Here is an 18,966-nt window from a genome sequence, read left to right on the forward strand (position 1 = left end):
CTGGCAGTCCCTTATGAAAATGAACCATGGTGTTACTAAAGTGACCGTAGTTCAACTGTAGTATTTATAGATTTGAATCATGTGTAAACAAAAAACATGTTTGAACCACTTGTAAAAAATATATAACCTAATTAAGTTACAATTAAGGCGTATTGAATGTTAAAAAGCATTTTAAACAAGGTTATCATTATTAATTTTACTCTTAGTAATTTAATAAATTTCATAATTTAAAAGTTTCGTTCAGAAGTATCATATCAGTATCGATATCGATGATACTGCCTTGAAAAATATCAGTATTGTATCGTAAGCAAAATAAGTGGTATCGCCCATCCCTAATTCTGATGGCACTGATATGTTCATTGACTTAAATACTTACTTTTGAGAGATTAACTAAAGATTTTGAGTAAGTTACAGGCTTTTGCTGGTAATCCATTGTGTGGTGCTGTTTGTACCAATTGTTTTGAGAAATGCACATACTTCTTTGCAAATATTACGGATGATTGGATAAATGCACCAAAGCAACTGAGAAAAACTGGTAATTATTAGCTTTTCATTAAACTCACGGAATATGGAACATATTTTCTTTTTCTTACAAATACAAATACAAGGTCAAAAGTAAGGTGTCACAGCCAGTTGTTGGAGTGCCCAGCTTAGCCACCATTCTGTGACAGAATACTGATGCCACTTCAAGATCCAGCAGTTTTTGTTTTTTCCTCTTTTTTTCTCTCTCTTCTGGTACCCGACCAGTTTTCGGAGTACCCGACCTGCCACATGGCAGGAGAGAGTGGCTTGATTTAAGGCTCTCACAGGGTTGCGACAAGAGGGCAGGGATGTAGGGCCTTTGCCCAACTCTTCCGGACCAATGGTCAGAATATTATAGACAAAAGAATAATAAGCAGCATTGTTTGCAATACAAAAGAACCATTCCATTTCCAAAATCAGTCCATTATGGGAAGTGTGAATGTCTCATATTCTGAAAACTTTAGCATGATGTGGAAAAAAATATTGGCGTCAGTTTGTTACTTTATTTTATTAGTGTTCATTTATTTTATTAAACTGGATAAATTGTTACACCTTTTTATATTTTATGTGCTGTCATGATTTACTTTTGATAAAAACAGTTCACTTGTAATTACTTGCACTACTGTCTGTTCATCCAGAATACTGAATTGATCAATTTGCACACTGGAATATTTTTTTCTATGCACTTTTTTACTGTCCATTGCACTAGTCTAAATGATGTTCATATGTTCATAGTTTCTTCTTATAGTGTACATACACTTATTACATAATCCATCTGTATGTTCATAGTACACCTATAAGTATATCATGCTGATAGTATTAAACAATCTGTAAATTATGTCCATAGTACTGCATTATCTGTTTATTTATTGTACATTTGTAACATATTGTAGACACTGTATATCCTGTACTTACTGCTTATTGCACTTCTGGTTAGATGCTAACTGCATTTCGTTGCCTTGTACCTTACATATGTAATGACAATAAAGTTGAATCTAATCTAATCTAATCTAAAAACAAAGGTTTATTATTGTATGTTCGTTTGGCATTTCATTTATTGTATACAATTTAAATTCTCTTATAAGAACAACAACAGCAACAGCAGCAGTATGGTGTAACATTAATTTGAAACACATGTATTTGGTACTTGCTACCTTATATCTTTACTCTTTCCTTTCATTCTTTTCATGGCTTTGGAAAACTTTCCCGGATGTTTCTCTGCATTGCTTTTCGCATAACTCTGGGTCGTCGACACCAAGCTTTGTTGCAATTTCTCTGAATTTTTAAAGTTTGTCCGTAAGTGATCGTACAGGTGCAGATATATTTGTGCCAGCTCAGCTATTCGACACTCCAATGTATTCATGTTGCTAGGGACTAGGAGATATTGTTCTCTCTTGCCTGACTTCCGTTGAATAAGAAACGAACCGGGGGAAAAAAGTTTCAGAACACACCCACCGATTGTGTGACCACCATGCACCAATGGAAGCTCAAAGGTGTTTACGGGTCAAATCGAACTCCCCCAGAAAGTTCGCTTTGGTAAGCTGTTTCGAACTGTCGAAACAAACTCAAAATTAACTTAGTTTTGGCCTGATTTTGTTTGAAATGATGTCATATCAGTTTGTTCTTCTATTTCGTTTGAAGTATATTGGGGCCTTGAGTCCTCTCCTAAATTCGCTCTAGTTCACTGGCCCTCAGAGTCCACTCAAGAACTCACTTCAGGCCATATTCTCAGAGTCCACTCCAGTGCCTGTTCCAGTCCAGGAGCCCTTTGAGCTCGTTCCAGTCTACAGATTCACTCCAGAGCCTGCACCAGATTATGAGTCCTCTCCAGAGTCTACTCTAATTTATGAGGCCGCTACTGAACTTATTGTCTGCCCTGTTTTGGTCAAGGAGACCATGGCCGAGTTATCTGCCCGTCCTGTTGCAGCCGTTGAGGCTGTTATTAAACTCTTTGTGCTTTTCTTTGCAGTCATGATAGTGTTGTTAGGAGGTCTATTGGTCGTGATAGCGCCGCTGAGGTGGTTATCAGCCTCAGCTTTGCTGCCTCCTGCTCTGCTGGCCCCAGCATAGCACTCTGCTCTGTCGCTATCTGTAATCCCTCTTCCATTACATGGACCTGGACCGCCATCCCTCCCCTTGGTCCACCTCTGTTCCACCTCCCTCCTGAACTTTCTTGACTTTTTATGGAGCATCAGGAAGCCGCTTTTTGGGGGGGTTGGAGTGCCCAGTTTAGCCACCAAGGGGCACTGTTTTTGTGTCATTGTTTGTGTGTTCTGGACTGGGTTTCCCATAACCCTATGCACTCATTATTAGTTCATTTCTGCCAGCTGTTTATCATTGACTCATTAGCCTCACCCTATATATACCTTGTTCATGTTGTCTTTAGTGGTATCAGTATTGCATTATGTTCCTGTGTTGCAGTCTTTGTTTCCTGTTTTTGCTCATGTGGATTGTTTTTTTGGACTCTGAGAATAAAACTGCGAATGGAACTTTTGTGTGAGCATTCCTTGAAATAAAGTCAAAAGTAATCTAAAAGTAATCTAAAATGTGTTTACAATTTGTGAGTAATCTACCCAACTCTGAGAACATGCAAATGTGGTGAAAAACCTGCTGAACATGTAAAAAGCTGCATGTAAACACTTGCCAAGATGACCCTGTGGTGTTTACAGAGCACTGTCAAATGCAAACAGACTCGAGGCTCTCATTCTAACAGATGGGCTGATCAGCAGAACTGCGCTGATTTACACAACTGCTAGTTTAAATTTGTAAATGTAAAAAAGATTGCATTATAATAATGTAATAATTATATTACAATAACGTACACACATGGTCAGAATTGTCGGTACCCTTGGTAAATGTGATCAAAGAAGGCTGTGAAAATAAATCTGCATTGTTAATCCTTTTGATCTTTTATTTTAAAAATCACAAAAATCCAATGTTTCATTGGAGAATAAGAATTTAAAATGGGGGGAAATATCATTATGAAATAAATGTATTTTTCTTAAATACACGTTGGACACAATTACTGGTACCCCTAGAAATTACTGTGAGTAAAATATATCTGAAATATATTCCCATTCATATTCACAATTTTGAGCACACCAGGGAGATTATGAACATGGAATCATCCAGCTCTGGCTTCCTGTTTCCCGGAAATATAAAGAGGAGGGAAAACACAGCCCAAATTCCCTTAATCATCCATCACAATGAGAAAACCCAAAGAATATATTTCTGATGTGCATCAAAAGATAATTAAGCTTCACAAATTAGAAAGTGGCTTTAAGAAAAGAGCTAGAGCAGTGAAAATTCCCATTTCCACCAATCAGGGCAATAATTAAGAATTTCCAATCAACAGAAAATGTTATGAATCTGCCTGGAAGAGGACATGTGTCTATATCGTCCTAATACACAGTGAGGAGGAGAGTTTGAGTAGCTAAAGACTCTCCAAGGACCACAGATGGAGAATTGCAGAAAAAGGTTGAGTTTCGGGTTCAGAAAACCTTAAAAAAAAAAAAAAAAAAAAAAAAAACAGCACCTACATCACCACATGTTGTTTGGGAGGGCTTCAAGAAAATGCTTTCACCAGAAAACAATCCCCAGCATATTCAGTTATCAGACATGACTGGAACTTCAAACGGGACTGGCTTCTATGGTCAGATGTAACTAAAAAATAAGCTTTTTAGCAGCAAACCCTCAAGATGGGTTTGGTGAACACAGGTATAAAAAGTACCCATGTGTCCAATATAATATACTGCTGTATTTTTAATGCTGTGGGCCTATATTTCTTCTGGACATCTTGTTCAGACACATGGCATCATTGATTCTATCAAATACCAACAGATAAAAAAAATCAAAAAGTGACTGACTCTGTTAGAAATCTTATAATGGGCCATGTTTGGATCTTCCAACTGGACAATAATCAAAAACAACACAAAAATGGGTCACTGGGCACAAAACCAAGCTTCTGCTATGGCCATGCAGTCCTCTGACCTGAACCCTATAGAAAATGAGTGTGGTGAACTGAAGAGGAGAAGCACCATCATGGAGCTGTGAATCTGAAGGGTCTGGAGTGATTCTGGATGAAGGAATGCTCTCTGATCTCTTGTCAGGTGTTCTCTAACCTCATCAGGCATTAGAGGAGAAAACTCCTATACTATTTTGGCAAATGGAGGTTTAAAAAAATAATGAATAAAAAGGGTACCGTAAATTGTGTCCAGTGTGTATTAGATAAAATATTTATTTCATAATGATATTTCCCCCATTTTAAATTCTTATTCTCCAATGCAAAGTTAGATTTTTAAATAAAAGGATTCATGCTTCATCAATACGTTTCTGCATTGGGCTAACACATATAAAATGGCTGTTTGGGTGTTTACCGCCGAGCTGTGGGCTCAGTAATGGTGATGGGCGTTCTGTTATTGACCTGCGCTGCACGCAGTAGACCAATCACGACAGACTGGTCATCAGACAAATCACTCCAATTAAGCATCACGTAAAGGAGGAGTTTGGAAAAATGAATCGTTAAACAAATTGTTTGGGAGTCATTGAGCAAAAAAGGAAAAAATAAATGCATATTTTAAGACAATGAAAGTGTTTTTTGACATTGCATGCATGTCAACTTGTTGTTGGGGACTCCCAAAACCAAAATATGAACCTTTCATTACCCATAATAGGGGCACTTTAATAATGCAGGTTTATTTTCACAGCCTTCTTTGATCATATTTATCAAGGGTACCAACAATTCTGACCACGTGTGCATATATTAACAACAGCTATACTGTTTGTACAATGTTATAATTCATTAGAAAAATAAATGTTTCTGATGTGAGAATGCACACAGTAAAAGTAAGCAGAACTCAAAATTTGAGATCATTTACAGATTCAAAGATTAAGTTAGTAGAATTTTCTATTTTGATTTGGTAGGCCTACTACACAAGCATGTTAACTGCAGGGTGGCTGATTTCAAGGAGATGTGCAGTATAACATTAATCGTGTTTGTCACACGCTGATTTACAACACACAACACACAACACACACACACACACACACACACACACACACACACACACACACACACACACACACACACACACACACAAACACACACACACACACACACACACACACATTTACTAGTCTTAGCCTCGAGCAGTCCAGAACAATCACAGACACAGGTAAACTGTGAGCTGGCTGTAAACCATCAGTTGCACTTTGACTTCATTTCATTGTAAACAGCTCAGAAAATGATACTGTAATTTTGCAATGTTTTGTGAAGTGTAGGATGAAAAAGCACAATAAAGACCAACTAAAATATTCATTATGACAGTTTTTTATTACAAGTCTTCATTCAAAACCAATGCAAAACTATTTGAACATATAATTCAGTGACACAATATAAATAAATATAATTTAATAAAATATAAAGAAGGTCAGGCAAGGTTACAGTAAAGTTAATCTTTAATAAAACAGGCGGTAGTAAAAACATATTTTCACATTCAGTACTTCATTTTTCAGTCAGAGATGACAAACTAAAAAAATTCTATTTTACATTAGTAACAGTTGAACTATATTCTATATTACATTAGTAATAGTTGAACTATATTCTATATTACATTAGTAATAGTTGAACCAGTTTCTTCAGTTGCTCTTTGAACGGTGATATTCATTCACGGACGGCTCGTGACGTTCTTCTGGTTAAATCTGCAAACACGAAGAGACACATGTTAGTGTCTGAAGGATGCACCAAAGTGCCTCATTTTCCGAATTTAAATGCATTAATTATTATTATTAATATAAGTGAATTAAAATCCTGCTAATGAATAATTTTAAGAAGGATAATTAGAGTCACCACAGGCAATAACTTACTTTTCTTTGAGAGAAATCACCCAGTCTTTTGCAGGATTGAGACACATCTCTCCTTTCTTCATTGTGGCACTGTAATAAATAAATGTGTAATTCTTTAAAATTGATAGAATGACTCTTTAATATTGCATAAACTGATACACGAGTCACATTTTGACTTCAATATATAACTGAACCATTTGCCCAAAAATAGACATTCAGTCATCATTTAGTTGCTAAATTTTTGTGACTTACTTTCTTCTGAGGAACATATAATAAGTTACTTAGCAGAATTGTCTAAGCCCATCTTTTCCAAACATTAAAACTCAATGGTGATTACAACTGCCAAGGAAAATGTTCAAAGTAAGACTTTTATTTTATTTATTTATTTAGATGAAAATCAAACAGGCTGGAGGTGAGTGAATTACGACCAAATTTCATTCATTAGGTGAACCATCCATGAAGCATCGAATGTTTGCACACTCTCATGATCTTAAAGAGCTTTGTCTGAATCTTAATCTGAAAAATTCATTGAATTTGGTGAAAGAAAGTGTTCACCACACAAATGAACTCCTGAAATTATGTTTAAAAGTATACCAGGATGCACCATGAGACAAGTTTCAATACTTTTGTCTGTCATTTTTAATAGTTACACATATTTAGTTTTAGTATGAAAAACCCAGGGATTTCTAACTTTTTTGAAGAAGCAATAATAAAGAAGGTTTTGATTGGTAGTGCATGTTATGTGTCTGTATTTGAAGTGCTGGTTTGGTAAGTTTCACACTCACATGATCTCCTCATATTTGCATTTTGGTCCAGCAGGAGTCACCTTCAATGACTGGATTCTTTTAAAAGGGATTGCTGGCCCTGAATATGTTTGAATACACTCACAGCGTAGATGCATGGGTTTACTACTACCTGTAACACAGAGAGAGTTGCTGTGAGATTAGCTCAAAAGATTCATCAAAATGAATAAAATAAATCAAAAATCAGAAAGCATGATGAATAAAAGTTAATCTGCTTACCCTCTGTTGTGGACAGCAGTGCAGCTGTGCAGATCAGAAGCATGAAGGCAGATGTGCTTAACTTCATCATTCTGAGTCAGTATTGTGCAGAGCAATGCCAGTGAAGTTATCAAGAGACTGTCTGCTGTAGTCACTCAGTTGTGTGTCTAACAGTGGCCTGCACTCTCGCTTTTAAAGACTCACACTCCCACACAACATGCCAGAGTTTATTGCGCAATTACGATTTCTCAATATTCTTCTCTTCCAAGGAACTCTCTCTCTTCAACTGGCTATTTTTCTTTTGAAATTTCACTTGGTAAAGGAATTTAGAAACAATACAAGTGGTGCTGGCAAATGTCAACTGATATGCAAAAAAAACTTAACAAAGGATCTTGAGGCTATAAAAGATTTTCTTTACCTAAAAACGCTTATTGTAACAAACATATGCACATTTCTAAAGCTTCTAAATTATCAGCACAATCAAACATGTTGCACAAGTTACTACATTCCTTCTATATAACTTGAACAATTACTGAACTGCAGCTTAGGTTTAATTAATTATCATACATAATTTTTTATGATCCATCTTAAATTACATAATGTAGTTGAAATTACAGAGATTTGTTAAAAATAATAAGCATTTAAATATCATCTTACTACAACATATTAATGGGAGATATAGTCTGACAACTGATATTTATATAATTTTATGTAAGTTTCAAATATATTGTTAGAAAGATATGAATTTTTTTATTTTCTTGATATCAGAATTTCATCTTACTTTTTGTCCATATAAATATCAGCATCTGCAAAAAATTGCATTTTTTTTGAGCCTCTGGATAAAATGGATTATTTTGTGTTCTCTTGCATTATCAGCACATGTTTTTCCTGTTCAACACTGTAAAGCTGCATTGACACAATCTGTATTGTATAAAGCCGCTATATAAATAAAGGCAAACTGTCCCATTAAAAAAAAATATTGCATATGTCAGGATTCATAGGGTTAATAGAAATATCATTACTACAGCTCAAGCAGTATTACATGTTCCTGAGGGATACTTTTATAATTATGCATTTGCAAATGTATAAAACTTGAACAGTAAAACATAAAATATATATCATTCTGATTGATGCAATTTCATTCTGTTCTATAATGAAGAAAGAAAGGCACCAGCGCTGAGCATACTAGAAACCCAAATTCACATGCTTTCAACTTAACCCAGGAAGAAAATGTGTTTAGTATATTCAGATTACATTTTCAGGTGATTGGTTTGTTGCAGCAGTTAGGAAAGTGGCAGTTAAGCAGAAGTTTATTGCATGTCATCTTGTAGTTCCTTTTAAGAGAACCATTGCAGCAACACAGAAGTAGTGAAATCTCTGATGACTCTTTAAAATAGTATCAGTAGTTCAAAAAAAGTCAAAGGCAAATGTCATTAACTTTGCTGTGACATTTCTTTAGAAATGAAATATAAGAAAGCATGACATCTATTACCAAAAACAATAGATGACATTCTGAAGCACTTAGTCAAGCTCAAAACCAGGAAGAAACTGCGGGAAGTTGGATCCTGGTTCAATTCTAAACAAACCAACAGCTCAGTTTTCCTTTGTATTATTTCCAAGGGTTTTCTAAATCAACCAAAAAAATCCATGATTTCACCCTTCAAAATAATAAAAATGCAAACTCCAGTCACTTAAGTTGTTCACAAATATACAATAAATTATAAAGTGAATGATGTTTGTTCATTCTTGCATTGTACTGAATTGTGGCTTAGATCCCTTCGGGGCAGCTCTGGCCTAATGATTAGAGAGTCAGACTTGTAACCTGAATGCTGCAGGTTTGAGTCTCAGTGCTGGCAGCAGTTGTAGGTGGGGGGAGTGAATGAACAGTGCTCTCTTCTACCCCCAGTACCCATGGCTGAAGTGCCCTTGAGCAAGGCACTGAACCCCCAATTGCTCCCTGGACTTGGACGCTGGAGCAAAATGGCTGCCCACTGCTCCAGGTGTGCGTGTTCCCTACTCGCTGTGTGTGTGCACTTAGATGGGTTAAATGCAGAGCACCAATTCTGAGTACTTGGTAAATATCATAACTTTTTTATTGTCTTCTTACATAACAGAAAGACAACCTAAACATGAAACAGTTTTTAAATGATGTTTTTTTATTGAAACAAAAATTGTATCTATTTATATAACTGATACTAATTCCCAAATCTTTGAAACTGCTTTCATAATGGGGTTCAAGTTGTTAAAAGGGTAACACTTTAGAATAGGCTACCCTCTCCTCTCTGCTCCCTTTCATCACAGATATCCTTCACTCTTCCCTTGCCACTGGAATTGTTCTTTTTTTCTTCCCAACAATCTTAATAATGTTTGTCCTATTTCAAATCTTCCATTCATCTCCAAAATTCTTAAAAAAAAAATAGTTGCTGCTCTACTCCATACCCATCTTTCCTTTAATAATTTATATGAACAATTCCAGTCTGGTTTCCGTCCGCTCCACAGCACAGAAACAGCACTCCTTAAAATCACTAATGACCTCCTTCTAGTGGCTTATTCTGGTTTACTATCCATTTTTCTTTTGCTTGATTGTGGCTTTTGACACAATTTCACATACTATTCTTCTGGACAGAATTTCTTCTATTGGTATCACTCACACATCCCTCAAATGGTTTCACTCATACCTCTCTGGCCACACTCAGTTCATTCAGTTAAAAGCATTTACCTCACCACAGGTGTGCCTCAGGGCTCTGTCCTGGCACCCCTGCTGTTTATCATCTACCTTCTTCCTCTCAGTTATCTTTCGCAAATATCAGGTTCATTTCTATTGATACGCAGATGACACCCAGCTCTACCTTTCTACCAAACCCAACTCCAATCTCCCACCATCCTCTCTCACCAATTTCCTTCTTTGACATAAAATCCTGGTTCACTCTAAACTTCCTCAAATTAAACAGCAATAAAACAAAACTACTTTCATCTTCGATAGCACCCTCTCTTTCACCTCCCATGTTAATAATGTTACCCGGTCTGCTTACTTTCACCTTCATAACATCAACCGCTTCACTCCACTGCCATTTTCGTTCATAGTCTAGTTACCTCTCGTTTAGACTATTGTAATTCCCTTTTGTTTGGCCTCCCGCATAAAACCCTCCACAAGTTACAACTGGTTCAAAATTATGCACCCGTATTATCACTTGCACCCCCTCTATCCATAACATCAAACCCACTTTACAACAGCTTCATTGGCTCCCCATTACTTACTGTGTTAACTAGAAATTACTTCTCCTCACTTTTAAAGCCATTCATAATTTTGCACCTCCATATCTTCTTGACCTTCTCCATATTGCCACTCCTGCTCGCACACTCAGATCCTCTTCTTCCATTCATCTCACTGTTCCCCCTCTCCCCCTTGTTACTTTAGAATTCAATCCCTTCTGATCTTCGTAATGTTGGCTCTCTCCCACATTTTAAATCCAAACTCAAAACACATCTGGGTAACACTTTAGAATAAGGTTCCATTAGTTAATGTTAGTTAATGTATTAATTAACATTAACAAACAATGAACAATACATTTATTACCGTATTTATTAATCTTTGTTAATGTTAGTTAATGAAAATATAGTTATTCATTGTTAGTTCATGCTAATTCACAGTGCATTAACTAATGTTAACAAGCACAACTTTTGATTTGAATAATGCATTAGTAAATGTTGAAATTGACATTAACTAAGTTTAATAAATGCTGTAGAAGGATTGTTATTGCTTAGTTCATGTTAACTAAAGTAGTTAACAAACATTAACTAATGGAACCTCATTCTAAAGTGTTACCCACATCTGTTCAGCATAGCTTACTCCCTTTGATCACAACTGCACTGTGTTTTTAATTGTATCGTATCTTATTGTCTTTATCGTTTTTGTCTTGTTGATTTACGGTGACCTTGAGTGTCAAGAAAGGCGCCTATAAATAAAATGCATTATTATTATTATTATTACATCAGTGACAACACAAGGACCAGTTTTGTAAATGATTGCATTATACTAGGAGGAAGGAGAAAATAATTACTAGTAATGAAATATAAATATGTTCCATTTTCTATACATACTGTAGCCTACATAAAAACAATATTGCCTAAGATTCATTTTCATTCTGCAACGAAATGAATATGTTCATATAAAATAAAGCAGGCACGTGCACACATAGACATCAAAGGGCGCTTGAGCACCTGCCTTTTTTCTTCCTCGAGAGAAAGTGCCCTTTTTTCTGGGGAGTTTTTTTTTTTTTTTAAATAAATTAATATATGTATATATGTGTGTGTTTCTGTTTGCACACAGCTTTCTTGTTCAAACAAATAAAGAAAACTAAATATCTGGTCACGGGGCGGGAAATGTTGAGCTCTGTTGAGTTCCGATTCCTTTCTCCCCCTCCGTGTCTCCGTGCAGCACAGCAGTGTAGCACACATTGATCGGCACATCACAGACAGACAGAGAGCCGCAGAAGTGAACCTCCCTCCCTGTCCCAGTTGTGTTTGTCTTGGGTGTGGAGGTGAGTGGTGATGAACAACAGACTAAGGCAAAATATAGTTAAAAAAATGTCTTGCTAACATCCATGACTCAGCTACCATGTAATAAGTTAGCCAAAAGTTTAGCTAAGACAATATATCATGGGCATACAGGCTAACTTAATGGAGAAACGACAGCTGAATACAGTAAAATTAATTACGTCATCAGAATCGCCACATTGATATGCACATCAGGCGTTAAGTATAATGCGCTATTTGTATACATTTGACACAAGGCATTGCAGATGAATAGGGTAAACTTCCCCAGTTATTAGTTATTAACTTACATCAAGAGTCTTTTCCCTTGAATTGTGAATTTTGGAAATGTCCTTTCCAAAGAAGACATGGAAGCAAAATAGACCAAAATCTCAAAATTGAACAGCACATGAAGTGTCCTGCCTTAAAAAATAACTTTATAATTTTGATCTCCGGCTCCTCATCTAATAACTATCCATTCTATTAGTATATTGTATGCTGATAGATTTTACCAACCCTCCCTCAAATGTGAAACAAAGTTCTTGTCACCACGATTTCCTTTCTCCCCTCCGTGTCTCCGTGCAGAACACAGCAGTGGGTAGCACACATTGATCGGCACATCACAGACCGACAGAGAGCCGCAGAAGTGAACCCTCCCTCCCTGGTCCAGTTGTGTTTGCTTGGGTGGAGGTGAGTGGTGATTGAACAAAGGACTAAGGCAAATGATAGTTAAAAAAAAATGTCTTGCTAACATCCATGACTCAGCTACCATGTAATAGTTAGCCAAAGATTAGCTAAGACATATATCATGGGCATACAGGCTAATTAATGGAGAAACGACAGCTGAAGACAGTAAAATTAATTACGTCCATCAGAATCGCCACATTGATAATGCAATCAGGCGTTAAGTATATGCGCTATTTGTAGACATTTGACACAAGGCATTGCAGATGAATAGGGTAAACTTCCCCATTTATTAGTTATTAACTTACATCAAGGGTCTATTTTGTCCCTTGAATTGTGAATTTTTTGGAAATGTCCCTTACAAAGAAGACATGGAAGCAAAATAGACCAAAAATCTCAAAATTGAACAGCACATGAAGTGTTCTGGCTTAAAAAAAATAACTTTATAAATTTTGATTGCCGGCTTCCTCATCTAAGAAAACGTATACATTTATTCGTAGTTATTGTATGCTGATAGATTTTACCACCCTACCTCAAATGTGAAACAAAGTTCTTGTCACCATCAGTTTGTGCGTGTCTTGTGGGTGCGTGTGTGTGTGTGTGTGTTGTGTGTGTGTGTGCAAGATAATGTAATATTACAACACTGTGAACTGAGTAATTTGTAGACATCTGTGAAAAATGACTGAAAACAACATGGCTTGAAACAATTGGGTGAGTGTGAGGGAATTAAAATAAAATATGGTAAGTCCGAGTTGTGTTAATATATTTAACGTTTTGTTTAGAAATAAATTGAAATAAATATGAGAAGTGCCCTTTTTTCCACTTGAGCCCCTGCCCCTCAAAATGTCTATGCACGTCACTGAAATAAAGCCTTTGGGAGACCACACACACACCACATCTAATAAGTTAATAATTGCAATGTAGTCAAATGTGTAAACAGAAATAAAGCCTTTGGGAGACCACACAATGTAGTCATATGTTTAGTTAGTGGTTTCATTGTATTTAAAACTGAAACATTTTTGTTGATTTGTTTTGTTTGTTGTTTTCTAGACTTTTTTCACTTGCTCTGATTTGTTGGTGGAGTTGAATTTTTAAAGGTTTGTCAAGTGTAGGACTTGGTGATTTTTGTTGAGGTGTAGGGGCATGTGAGTGCGGAGGAAATATGAGATAAAATGCTGTTCTACTACGTCATGAATAGGTTTTAACACAGTAGTAACATTGTTTCCTTACCCACATTAATCAATAATTCAATAATTAATTAAAGTTTTTTCATTTTGATCTTGATAATGTGTGCAATGTTTTATGCATTTTTGCAGTTTTCAAGTCTAATCTATAATCCACCACATCAGTCAAAGTCAGTACTCTATTTCAACATAGCTTTGTGTGAGGAATAAAACAGAAAATTAAACTTCTGAAACCATGTGTGCACAAGTTCAGATGGATAAAAGTTTTGAATTTTTCGTAATTGGTTTCAACTACTTCCTTGAACACCTCAACCCATTCAGTCATTCTCGTTAAATATCTTTTTATTGTTTTATTGTTGTAGTACATGTTTGTATAAGGCACTTAAGGTGCTTGCGATAACGACAGGAAACCAAAAACCAATCACAATTCATTAGCAAACAACAACGTCTGTTTGGTGGATTTCAAATTGCAAACATTTTGACAATGTCAAGTCAGTGGGAGATTTTAAGATTCTATTTGTAAATTTGTCATTATTAAAGTATACCTAATAAACATACTTAATCTATTAAAAGATGATTAAATTATTTTCAGATAACGTAAAAATTAAGTCAAATAATATAAGAAAAGAACAAATGTTTTTACAATATAGACAGTTTTCATGGATTCATACGTTTGCCAGAAGTACTCCCGGCTAATGATTGTAATTATTGCATTGCTTTGTCGGGAACTTGCACTAACTCCTACATTTCATCCAAAACGATGTCAAAAGGTTTCTTCATGGAGCCTGAAGCAGACATGGGAACTGACAAGGAATAGTTGGAATACAGCCAAATCACATTTTAAAGAGCCCTGCTTTTATCCTGGAGTGATGATTGATTGCCCTGAAGCTAAATATCATAGTTGCATGTCACTTCTGTGGTTTGCACAAGCGACAAACAAATCTTTCTCCGTCAGACTATAACTATGTGCGACTCACAGGAGTATTTCATATGATACTGTTCCATAATCTACAGCAGCTTTGTCAGTTAATATTGCACATTATTTGCTCATACGTTCTTGTGAATTTTCAAGATTTTCTGAAAACCATTCATTTTTATTTGCTATCATTAAGTTGCATAATCTGAATTATATACATCACTAATACACTCACATCTGCTGAGCACTAGTTAATTGTAACATAAAGCAAAAAAAGGTGTGTAGTAACTAACTCAAACCCTCTGAATATAATTATTTATTTAATTTTATTGTTTTTATTTGTTTGTTTTGATGTGGTGTGGTTGTGTGTGGCAGTCGTGGAAAACCACAAACATGGAGGGATTCTGCAAATTATCCACCACACTGTCATAGAGGTCAGGTGCCACACGAACAGGGGGCGTCTTCATGTCCGCCTGACCCTGAGTGTGGTAACCCGTTAGCACACGAGCCACAAACATGAGCTGAGTCCCGTCTGCTGCAGGAACTGCATACTTATGTTGGGCAGAGTAGCTGGCGTTCACAGCGAAGTACGTCCCATGTCCAAAGTAGGTGGCTGAGAGTGGTAAAGAAGTTATCAGTATCAATTAGTTTGCAAACTCAACAATTAACGAGACATCAGTGGTTGATGGTGGCTGGGAATCTGTTTACTAGACTGTTAAACTATAAAAAAGAAGTTCATCCAATGGAATAAAAGTGACTGTTCACCCAAAAATCACAATTGTGTCATCACTTGCTGTTAGGTTTGTTACCCCCACAGCTATTGTGCGCCTTCAGGAGACAGAGTCAGATGAACATTTTTTTTTTACAGAATTAACATTTTTGGGTGGGCTATTAATTTAATCAACCTTAATTAAAAAAAAAAGAAAGCAGTTACCATTTTGCCCTGCAAAATTGCGATTAAAGTTTGAATGCCATGATGGATGAGCAGGATGTCCTCTGATGTGCCGTGATATAGGATCTTTCGTCTGCTGCTCCACAGAACCATTTTTGCTCTCCAGCTCTTTTTTACGCCCCTCGTATAACCGCCGAAGATTCATGTTCTGGATGCGCTGGATCTGTTGAAATACATTTGCATTCAAACAGCCATATACAAATATATTTGATGGACTTCAAATTCATATCTGTCATTCTTCACAGGAGCAAACTATAAAGACTATACTGCCATAATGAAAACCTGGTACAGTAATTAGATCAACACTTTTTAAAAGGCTAAAGCAAAACAAAATTTATCAATAAGTGATGTTAGTTTAATCTGGCCCTTAATTAAACCTAAAACCTTGTTGTAGACTAAATCTAATCCTAAAGTACAACTAGATATAAATTAAGACATAATGTAATTCTTTAGAATTGTTTTTTATGTCCTTCAGGGTGGTCATGTAACGCATGTAAAGATGGAGTCAGGTGTCAAACCTTGAGCACTGTTTTTGTGACAGTCTTCTTGAAGTCTGCCTTCAGAGTCTGGTACTCCGTGGATGACTGATCTGAGCGGTCTATCACCTGTAAGGAGTCACCTTGACTCATGTTGTCCCAGTAGATTGGCAAAGAGAAATCTAAAACGCCAAATAGTGAGGGTTCTGATTTAGTTGGATTATTATGTATCAATTTATATTATAGATCAGAGGATTTCAACTGCACAAAGATTTTTTTTTTTATCTGACACAGTATCAAATATATTTTTAACATAATCAGAGTCATATATTGTCATACACTGTGAAAGTGGTTCCTCACCCGAAAGGTTCTCCAGTCGTTTGAGAGCGGTCACCTCTCCTGAATGACATGCTATGACCTCCATCTTTCTCAGATTCACAGTCCATTTCACACCCTGCGCATCCACAATTCCATCTTCCACATCTTTTTTCTCAAGCTTATAATTCATGTCTATTGGTATCTTCTGCCAAATGCCCCGTGATCCCAGAATGCACCACGTGACTTGATTGAAGAGGATGGACTGGTCCTTGTCTCTTACCTTAGAGTTTGGGAGAAAAAAAAGTTAGGCTTTGCAATTAAAGGAAATAGATAATCATGAAATAAAATATGATTTCATGATTTTAAGTTTTTATTATTCATTATTCATCAAAAAGCTATAAAAGCATATACAGGTGCAGTGTATATGTGTGTGTGTGTGTGTGTGTGTGTGTGTGTGTGTGTGTGTGTGTGTGTGTGTGTGCGTGTGTTTCTATATGCGTGTGTAACCCTGGACCATAAGGGTAAATTTTTTGAAATTGAGATTTATACATCATCTGAAAGATATTCAATATATCAATATTTGGACAATATTTGGCTGAGATACAACTATTTGAAAATCTGGAATCTGAGGGTGCAAAAAAATCGAAATATTGAGAAAATCGCCTTTAAAGTTGTCCAGATGAAGTTCTTAGAAATGCATTTTACTAATCAAAAATTACGTTCTAATATATTTACAGTAGGAAATTTACAAAATATCTTCAAAATATCTATAATTTTTATCCTAATGATTTTTGCCATAAAAGAAAAATCAATAATTTAGACCCATACAATGTATTGTTGCTATTGTTGAGTCACATATACATACATAAATTTATATATATATATATATATATATATATATATATATATATATATATACAGTGGGGCAAAAAGGTATTTAGTCAGCCACCGAATGTGCAAGTTCTCCCACTTAAAAAGATGAGAGAGGCCTGTAATTTTCATCATAGGTACACTTCAACTATGAGAGACAAAATGAGAAAAGACAAACCAGAAAATCACATTGTAGGATTTTAAATGAATTTATTTGCAATTTATGGTGGAAAATAAGTATTTGGTCACATACAAACAAGCAAGATTTCTGGCTCTCAACAGACCTGTAACAACTCTCTTTAAGAGGCTCTCTGTCCTCTACTTGTTACCTGTATTAATGGCACCTGTTTGAACTTGTTATCAGTATAAAAGTCACCTGTCCACAACCTCAAACAGTCACACTCCAAACTCCACTATGGCCAAGACCAAGGAGGTGTCAAAGCACACCAGAAACAAAATTGTAGACCTGCACCAGGCTGGGAAGACTGAATCTGCAATAGGTAAGCAGCTTGGTGTGAAGAAATCAACTGTAGGAGCAATTATTAGGAAATGGAAGACATACAAGACCACTGAATAATCTCCCTCGATGCTGGGGCTCCAGGCAAGATCTCACCCTGTGGGGTCAAAATGATCACAAGAACGTGAGAGCAAAAAATTCCCAGAACAACACGGGGGGACCTAGTGAATGACCTGCAAAAGCTGGGACCAAAGTAACAAAGGCTACCATCAGTAACACACTACGCTGCCAGGGACTCAAATCCTGCAGTGCAAGACGTGTCCCCCTGGCATAAGCCAGTACCTGTTCGCCCCCCCCCCACCAGGCCCGTCTGAAGTTTGCTAGAGAGCATTTGGACTTGATCCCGAAGAGGATTGGGAGAATGTCATATGGTCAGATGATGAAACCAAATGGAACTTTTTGGTAAAAACTCAAACTCGGTCGGTTTGGAGGAGAAAGAATGCTGAGTTGCATCCAAGAACACCATAAGTCCTACTGTGAAACATGATGGTGGACACATCTTGCTGTGGGGGGCTGTTTTTTTTCTTGCAAAAGGACCAGCATGACTACGGATCCGTGGAAAGGAAAGAATGAATGGGTGCCTTGTCTAGTGAGATTTTTGATTGGCAACCATCCTGTCCATCAGCAAGGGCATTAAGATGAATAACGTGGCTGGTTCTTTCAGAGATGAGCAAGTGACTCCCAAACACACCGCCCAGCGGCAGATGGATTGAGCTTCTTAAGAATCATGTCAAGGTCCTGAAGTGCCCTGGCCAGTCTCCAGAATCTCAACACCCAGTAGAAAAAATCTTGATAGGGAAGTTGAAAGGCAGGGGGGGGGGGCGACACATTTTGTGGTGGGGTGTTGCCCAGTGACAGCCCAAAAAACATCACTGGCGGTCTAGGCGCGTATCTGCAGGAGGAAATGGGCCAAAATACCAGCAACATTGTGTGACAGCCGTGTGAAGGCTTTACAGAAAACGTTTGACCTCTGTCATGCCAACAAAGGGTATATAACAACGTATTGAGAAACTTTTGTTATGACCCCAAATACTTATTTCCACCATAATTTGCAAATAAATCATTAAATCCTGCAATGTGATTTTCTGGTTTTCTTTTCTGTTTTTGTCTCATAGTTGAAGTCTGTACCGTCAAATTAGAAATTACCAT

The 18,966-nt window shown here is 36.6% G+C and overlaps 2 protein-coding genes across 3 annotated transcripts in view; both read right to left on the bottom strand.

Moving 5' to 3' along the window:
- Window positions 1-5,835: 5,835 nt before the first annotated feature.
- Window positions 5,836-7,547, bottom strand: LOC109063216 (permeability factor 2-like). 2 transcript variants are annotated; one of them, XR_006155070.1, is made up of 5 exons: window positions 7,389-7,547; window positions 7,152-7,281; window positions 6,388-6,456; window positions 6,130-6,222; window positions 5,836-6,097 (listed from the first exon to the last, which is right to left on the bottom strand). XR_006155070.1 is itself a non-coding variant. In XM_019080303.2 (4 exons), the coding sequence occupies exons 1-4, from the start codon at window positions 7,456-7,458 to the stop codon at window positions 6,189-6,191; spliced, it is 303 nt and encodes a 100-aa protein (XP_018935848.2). In that variant the 5' UTR covers window positions 7,459-7,547; the 3' UTR covers window positions 5,836-6,188. The 2 variants fall into 2 exon arrangements, 1 of the variants encoding a protein (XP_018935848.2); XM_019080303.2 differs by having other exon boundaries at window positions 5,836-6,222.
- A 7,512-nt stretch (window positions 7,548-15,059) lies between these two features.
- The window catches only part of LOC109093089 (protein mono-ADP-ribosyltransferase PARP15), a 619,635-nt gene continuing 615,728 nt past the window's right edge, over window positions 15,060-18,966 (bottom strand). The window contains exon 9 of the transcript XR_006155067.1: window positions 15,060-15,297. The gene's annotated coding sequence lies outside the window, so the exon portion shown is untranslated. The remainder of the gene's footprint in view (window positions 15,298-18,966) is intronic.

Source organism: Cyprinus carpio, chromosome B7 (genome assembly GCF_018340385.1).
Source record: "Cyprinus carpio isolate SPL01 chromosome B7, ASM1834038v1, whole genome shotgun sequence".
In the NCBI taxonomy this organism is placed as follows: Eukaryota; Metazoa; Chordata; class Actinopteri; order Cypriniformes; family Cyprinidae; genus Cyprinus; species Cyprinus carpio.